This window comes from Lynx rufus, unplaced genomic scaffold (assembly GCF_022079265.1).
Source record: "Lynx rufus isolate CCGP_SWC_20201006 ecotype Redwood Valley unplaced genomic scaffold, mLynRuf1.p SCAF_8, whole genome shotgun sequence".
NCBI lineage: Eukaryota > Metazoa > Chordata > Mammalia > Carnivora > Felidae > Lynx > Lynx rufus.
This window is the reverse complement of record NW_025814896.1, coordinates 49,915,122-49,923,144: the sequence shown is the minus strand read 5'-3', so window position 1 is coordinate 49,923,144 and position 8,023 is coordinate 49,915,122. Positions and strand designations below refer to the sequence as shown.

Sequence of the window (8,023 nt, the reverse complement as noted above, 5' to 3'; positions counted from 1 at the left end):
CAGCTCAGCCATTAGGGCTCTGGGGGTGAATTTGGCTGGAGGTGGAGTGGGCGTGGATTAAATAAATGTTTTCCACTCCTCTCCCTTCAGAGGTTTTCGTGGAAGGTCTTGGCTCTGGCGGTGGAGTTGGAGGGCTGGTGAGTGTCATACTGGTGGTAGTGTGGCTAGGAATGAGGCCCTAGGTCTTAATGAGCAACTGTGTCTTGGGAGGGAGCCTTCGAGGTAGCTGTGAGGGGGATCTCCACCTAGAGAATCTGGAAGGAAAGGAAGACCACTCCGGGGCCTGGAAACTGCAGCTTTTTAGAGGAACCAGCAGATAGCAGGGTCGTGCCCTCCCTACTTTCCTTTCACGGAGAACGGGGGAGGGGGCTGTCGGGTGGGGACTGGGCAGGGGGACAGCTGGAGAAGAGAGAGAAGGAGGTAATTGAGGGGACTGCAGCTGGGAGGGCGGCGACCGAGGGGAGGGAAACTGGTGGCGTCCCCATCTCGCAGGGTCCTGGGCGATGACGCGACCGCGCCCCACTGATTGGAGCCCTCCCGGCCTTCCGCGCCCGACGGGCTGTCAGGGAGTATAAAGCATCCTCCGAGCTGTGCGCTCTCCGCAAACGTGACCCAGAGAAAGTCAAGCCTCACCGACTGAGGAGCCATGACATGCCGGGACGTACTTTGCGACGGGCGCTCCAGGAGCAGGGTGCTGGTGCCAGGCAGCTCCCCCAGCGGCTTGCGCCCCCGCGGGTTCGCCATTACGGATCTTCTGGGCCTGGAAGCTGAGGTGCCCGCGCCTGCCGGCCCCGGGCCAGGATCTGGCTGCGAGTCCTCCGTGGCCGCACCCTGTACGGGTTCGGGTCTCGCGGGCTCCTGCATGGCGCGCGGGGCCCTCCCATTGGGGCTCGGCCTTCTATGCGGCTTCGGCGCACAGCCCCCCGCGGCCCCTCGGGCGCCTTGCCTGCTCATGGCCGACGTGCCGTTCCTGCCACCCGGGGCGCCTGAACCCGCTGCCCCGCAAGCCCCTGGTCGCCCGCCGCCCCCTCTCGGCAGCCAGAAGAGCAGCGAGAGCGTCTCGACGTCCGGTAATCAGGCCAACGCATCGGGGTCTTGCCCCTGTTTCCTCAGGCTTGGGGCCGTACAGGGGTAACTCACCATCGTCTCATTGAGCCCCTACTCCCAGCATCCCGGATCTAAGGGAACTCGGGACCCCAGAGCGCGGCCCCGTCGGGGGAGGCGTATTCTAGCAGTCTCGCTCCCTTCCCCTTGTCTTTCCCTAAGTCCCTGCCTCTTCTCCGGGACCTGGTCCCGCAGCACAGCAGATACTGCCACCACTCCGTTCCGGACCTACCCCGGGGGTCTTGGCGACTAAGCAGCAGTCTCTGAGGGTTTTTCCCTAGCCCCCGCCTGAGCCTCGGTCTCTGCGAACGGCATAGGTCGGGGAGACCAGGGCGTGCTTGTTCATCACCAGCACAGAACCCACTACCCCGCGGGGGCTCAAAGGTTTGCTGGATTCAAAGAGTGAAGAGAGCAGGGCCTGGAGGCCTAGAACTGTCCGCCTCCCTGGGTGCTGAAATAGGAGCCTAGGTACCGCGCTTTTTTCCTTGCCTTGCCTTCCGTCCTCCCGCACACGTGAGAAAGGAAGCAACCTTGCCAATTTCATTGCAGCTATGCTCAACATTTTGTTCCAAGTCCAGCTATTTCCTCAAAGAAGTTGAGGTGCATTACGGGGAAAGAGAAGGCAATGAATGTCTATAAAGAGCAAAGGCCAAGAAATTGAGAGGTTTGGGGTGTGGGGGGAATAAAATGGAGAATTATACAAGAAAACTCAGACTGAGAGAAACTATGTAGTAAAACCTAGAGCTAAGCATCTAGTAGGCAGATAAGGCAAAAAAGTACGTTGAGTCTCTCCACTGAAACTAAAAGTAATAATATAATAAAAGTAAGCATGCCAATTTAGCAGACAAGCAAGCTTTCACTCAGTTTAAAAAAAAAACAACACTTCACAAGTCTCTGTGTAAGATAAAATGACGCCTTCTATTAGTGGTTTCATTAAAAATGCAAAAACCACCTTCATAGGATGAATTCTTTCTGTGAGAAAATGAAAGGCAAAATACCACTAGATCTTGTCAAGAGTGAGTTTCCTGGATCTGCTTCCAGAGATTTGGAATTGGTACAGGAGAGCAGGGAGTGCACGTATGACAAAGGTTTTGATGTCAGACCTTAGCCGCCCCACTTAGAGAAATGTTGGTTTATTGGTTAAGATGAGGAGTTGGAGGCAGAAAGAAGTGGATGAATTTGGGAGCTAAGTGGGAATAGAGAGTGTCATTAATGGCCAAGTAGCTTCACGCAGTCTGGGGTTTGACTCCCAACTTCACCATGTACTACCTGTGTGATCTTGGGCAAGTTACTTAATCTCTCTGCACTTCAGTTTCCTCATCTGTAAAAATAGAATAATACTAGTAGCTATCTTGGAGTTCTTTTTTGAAGAATAACTGTGATAATGCATGGACAATGCTAAGCACAGTGACTGGAATATAGTGAGTGCTAAAAATGCTAGCGAATATTGTTAAATACTCACATTCTCCAGCAGAATAATAACTTCAAACCTCATATTAAAATCCAGAGAAGAAAGTGAAAAATGTGCTTACCTTTAAAAAGTTTTCCTTCCTTCCTTCCTTCCTTCCTTCCTTCCTTCCTTCCTTCCTTCCTCCTCCTTCCTTCCTTCCCTCCCTCTTTCTTTCTTTCTTTCTTTCTTTCTTTCTTTCTTTCTTTTTCTCTTTCTTTCTTTCTTTCTTTCTTTCTTATAAAAGGTAATATGCTCACCTTTAAAGTCCTCTCTTTTCTCCGGTGCTAACAGATGAGGACAGCCCATCTGAAGACAGGAGTGACCTGAAGGTGTCCCCCACCCTTGGCAAGAGAAAGAAGCGGCGACACAGGTATACAGCCAGGCTGTCCTCCCTGGCTATTTCCTCAGGACACAGTATCTGAGAATATATGATGCTGCATTATGGCAGGCCCAGTGACCTCCTGGTTGGCACATAGTAGGCATTTGGGAACATAATTCTGCTATTCATAGGAGGCTACAGGACAATCTTTGTAGCATTTTAAAGACAAATTTGTGGACCTTTAAAATAGATATTCTTAGAATGAGTTGATAGAATTCATTGAGGAGAAAAAAATGTCAAAGAACTTTATTGTTGTTTTTGAACGAAACTTCTGGACTTTCCAGGGGCTAATCATTCAGAGGTGATATGTCCAGTTATCATGAGGAGGGCTTTTAGGGTGTGGAAAGGCAGGCATGGGGTCTTCTAAGTCTGGGAAGCCTGGTAGCCTCCTGCGGACGTGTTCCCACATATGTGCTTTGGGCTTCCCTACAGGACTGTTTTCACCGCCCACCAACTGGAAGAGCTGGAGAAGGCATTCAGCGAGGCCCACTACCCTGATGTGTATGCCCGGGAAATGCTGGCTATGAAAACTGAGCTCCCTGAAGACAGAATACAGGTGTCTAGGGTCCCTTTTCTCTTTCCCAGAGACATCACAGAGAACATGTTTTTCTCACACACAGTGGGTCAACCCACAGCCACCTGTAGACAGCCTAACACATTCCCACTGACACACACTGAGGCTCACTGGCTGCAGGTACCACAATGCTAGAGACTTTCTGTATTTTTATTCCAAGAAGATATTTCCTGTAATCTGCATGTCTTTTTTTCCTTTTATTTATTAATTCTTTAAAATTACACAATAATGTGTGCTGCAACTAAAAACTACATATATAGCTATATATATCTATAACTCTATTATCTGTCTATCTATCTATCTATCTGTCTGTCTAATCTTTGACTATCACTCCTTGAGAGAAAACAATGTAAATATCCTGCTCTCTACTTCTTTACACAATCTGCGAAAGAACACTTTGATTTTATTTTTGTCATTTCTCATTTTCTGGAAAGCCTCAGTGGAAACTGCACATTAGCCCCACAATGATGAGTCCTTTTGAGTTCTGAGTGAGCAGTAGGTACAGCTCCTCAAAGGTCTGGGACTTGAGTGGATAGTTGGCCCTTTTAGAACTCCCTGCTCAGGGGAAACTAGAAGCATCCTCTTTACTGTGTCTCCTGTATGCTCTTCTGCTTCCTGTCCTGCCTCATATTAGGTCTGGTTCCAAAACCGGAGGGCCAAGTGGCGGAAGCGGGAGAAGCGCTGGGGTGGCAGCAGTGTGATGGCGGAATATGGGCTCTATGGGGCCATGGTGAGACACTGCATCCCGCTGCCAGACTCTGTCCTCAACTCCACCGAGGGTGGCCTGGTTGGTTCCTGTGCACCATGGCTTCTGGGTAAGGAAGAAGGGCCCTGCAGCCAGCAAGAGGCCCAGAGATACTGGGGGAGGGAGTGGGGTTCCCACAAAAGGCAGCCATTTGCAAAGCCAATCAATGTAAATTTACTCAGATTTGGGCCCAGAATATCACATCCAATTTTTAATTAATTCAAAGGCTTGAACTGTGGTCAATTGATTTATTTTGCATTGGAACTGTGTACACAGTGTGTGGAAAGGTCACATTAAGCCTTGGTTTTAAGAGTGGAATGATGTAATATGTGAAATACATTCCAAAATGTTAGAATTTTTGGAAATCATACAACTTAGAGCTCATGGTAATAGTAATGAGGGCAGTGCTAAGCAGTGAAACCTGCAGGTGATTAACGACCTACAAATCAGAGCCAGGAGGTCTGGGTCTGGGTCCTGGCAGTCTGCCACTAACAACCTGCTTTTTGTCTCTTAGACTTTTGGTGCTAGAACAGCCTACACTGGTAAGGTCCAAGTTTTGAGGCTAGGCATTCTGGTGTTTTCTGTTGTTACCAGAGACCAATGGGCAGAGATCACACCTTAGAGGAATGAGTCACAAGATAGCACCTAGGGCAGGGTGGGAGATTAGAGTTAGGTGTATGTATGAGGAATTCTAGGCTGGTAGGGGGAGGAGGTTTTTTGTTTAGCAAACATTTTTTTTAGCCCCTACCCCCAGACACTATGCTGAGACTAGAGATACCAATAGTAAATATGGTCCAGACTTTGCCCTCAAAGACTGAAGAGACAGAATTTGGGGCAGGGAACCAAGTTCACCCTTCTGAACTTCCACAAGCAGGTCAGATGTGGGGCAGTGGTGCTCACTGGCATCTGCATATCTGTGGCCTTGTAAGAAAGTGGGCTCAGTGCTGCCAGATACTCTTACTTCCAGAGAAGCTGGAAATCTGGCTTTTGATGTAAAATCTCCTGATTTTAAAATATTGGCAACAATTAAATTTGAACAATTACTGTGATATCCAAATAAGGCACCTTTGTTGGGTGCACCCCACAGACAGATATTAGATTTAACCCTTAATGGGGGTAGTTGCCTAGCTGGTTCCCCTAGAGGCCCTGGAGACAGATGCTGATGAAGGCATTTTTTTTAACGTTTAATTATTATTGAGAGACAGAGAGAGACAGAGCATCAGTATGGGAGGGGCAGAGAGAGGGGGACACACAGAATCCGAAGCAAGCTCCAGGCTCTGAGCTGTCAGCACAGACCCCCACATAGGGCTCCAGCCCACAAACTGTGAGATCATGACCTGAGCAGAAGTTGGATGCTTAACCAACTGAGCCACCCAGGTGCCCTTATGATGAGGACATTTCTAATGGGATTTAGAGAAGCTAGACAAGGAAGAATTTACAAAATTGCTGAATTTGGAGATACCTATTTTTATTTTTTCTCTTCTTTTTTGCAAGGGATGCATAAAAAGTCCACAGGGATGATAAGGAAACCAGGAAGTGAAGAAAAGCTGACAGGACTCTGGGACTCAGACCAGCTCCAGGAAGGTTCTAGTCCAAGGCAGACAGGATCCCAGAGAAGCTCAGATGAAGCCAGCCCTGAGAATGGCTTGGAAGATATGGCCATTGATCTCTCCAGCTCTGCCCGGGAGGAGACCAAGAAAGTACACCAGGGCACCAATGCTAGAGGATGCTCAGACTCCTCAGGGCTGGAGGGGCTCCAGCCAGGGAAGGTGGGAGCCTGATGAGGCCCACAGGCCCTACCCTCAAAGGCTGGCAAGTTCATCCCTTATGGCATTTTCCACAAGATAACAGTTGTCTAAGACAAGGACTCTCAGCTGGATTTTCTTCTTCCAGTGTCAGGATAAAATGTAATGCCACTTGCTTTAAGAAGACAAATGGATACCTTAGGGAAAGCCCATTTCACCCTAGAATGGAAACCATTCCTTAAAGGCAGTTAATTTTATGTAAAATTTTACTTCTTTTTTGTAGAACTTGAGAAGGGAGGATTTAAAGTTCAAAAAGTGTATTCACTGCTGGGCCTCATTTGAGATTTGGTTCAATATACTGTGTAAATTAATAGGTGGTCTGATGTCCTCCATCTGAATTTGAAAATATAAATTTATTTAATCTCCAGAGAATCAGATGTCTTTATAAATAGCAAAGACCCCATACAGACATATGAATGAATTATAGTATCTTTACCTTGAACTTGGCTTTGGACATTTCACTTTTCTCATTAAGCAATACTTTGTATTATCCTGAGTGTCATTTGATAGGCTGTGCATATCAGAACTCATAAACAAGAAAGCAACCCATACTTTCCCTTCCCTTCTGAAATAGCATGGGACTGTGTTTAATATCTATAAACAGTGTTTTAAGGTCAGACAAAGCTTCTTGGTCTTTTAAAATTTATGTTTGAAAGCACTTTAGCAACTTGGATTTCATGAGTGTTTTGTTTCCTGTATTTCCTTTGCAATTTATTTATTATTTAAGAATAAACATTGTGTGGTGTGTTTGCTTCTCAAGGCACTATTTCTGTTACACATATGTATATCTCCAAGATCACTGATCCCCTAATGAAGCTCTCCCCCCACCCCCCATTCCTATCAGCCCTTTTCAATCTCAGGATTGAAGGATTGAAGGATTTCATTTTCCAGGCTGCAGCACGTGTCATGTGTAGCTTTGTAAACTCCCATAGGGTGGTGGCTGGGTCTAATTCACCTTTTAGAGTTCAAGTTCAGAGAGACTTAGGTTTGAGGGGGAAATGTGAAGCTTCATGAAGAAGGCAGAATGGGGAAGGAAAGTGGGGAGCTTAAGAGGCTTCCTCTGGAAATCAGTGCAGTCAGGCTGGGCCTGCTTTCTCTCATCTCTCCATGAGAACACAAAGGATCCCTTCCTTTGGCCTATTTTTCTCATCCTTGTTAATTCCATACTCTGTGAGAATTAAATATCACCTATCCTTACTGCAGACGCAGAAAACCATGAGCACTACCTTCTTTTATTCATTCTGGCTCATAGAAATTATTGCTGAATCCTGACACTGCACAGCGAAAGAGCAGGTGTTGGTGAAGAACTCTAGAAGTTATGTTCTATCTTTCCTGTCTAGAGGCAGCATGCCAGGCTCTAAGCCAAGTGGCCATACTTGCTCTGGACCATCTTCTGCCTTCCAGCTGGTCATAAGATTCTTGCTTCCATCTCTCATCCTTAGTTTATCCAAGATTGAATTTGAGCTAGTAACCTGTTTAATATACATCGCACTCATAGAATAAAATATTGTGCAACCTCTAAAAATGGTAACAATAGGGCATGTTGTTTCATATTTCATATTAATTAAATATTGGTGATTAAAAACTAACTCTAAATAAATGGAAAGAAAGATATAAGTAGAAGTAAACAAATATGTAAAGCAGAATGAAATAAAGAAACAGTTTTACATAAAAATATACAAATAGTGGACAAATTTCTATGAAATATTATAAAGAAAGAACAAACAGGAAGAGGCAAAAGAGAAAGGGACCAGAATGAGTAATGTAGACAATTTTAAATACATAAGAAAATACTATTCACGACTGGCAAGTATACTGATATGTTTTAAAACTCCCCCACAAATGGGCACATTTTCTGGAAAAATACATATTACTAACATTAACTCTAGAATAAACATGGGATTTGAAAAATCACTAACCAAGAAAGTCAATTGTATTATAAAGTGGCTCTAGATCTAGATGGGGT

The 8,023-nt window shown here is 46.1% G+C and overlaps 1 protein-coding gene across 1 annotated transcript; it reads left to right on the top strand.

Moving 5' to 3' along the window:
• Positions 1-646: 646 nt before the first annotated feature.
• On the top strand, positions 647-6,033 carry VSX1 (visual system homeobox 1). Its single transcript, XM_047067662.1, has 5 exons — positions 647-1,070; positions 2,846-2,924; positions 3,366-3,489; positions 4,142-4,322; positions 5,747-6,033. The coding sequence occupies exons 1-5, from the start codon at positions 647-649 to the stop codon at positions 6,031-6,033; spliced, it is 1,095 nt and encodes a 364-aa protein (XP_046923618.1).
• Positions 6,034-8,023: the final 1,990 nt, after the last annotated feature.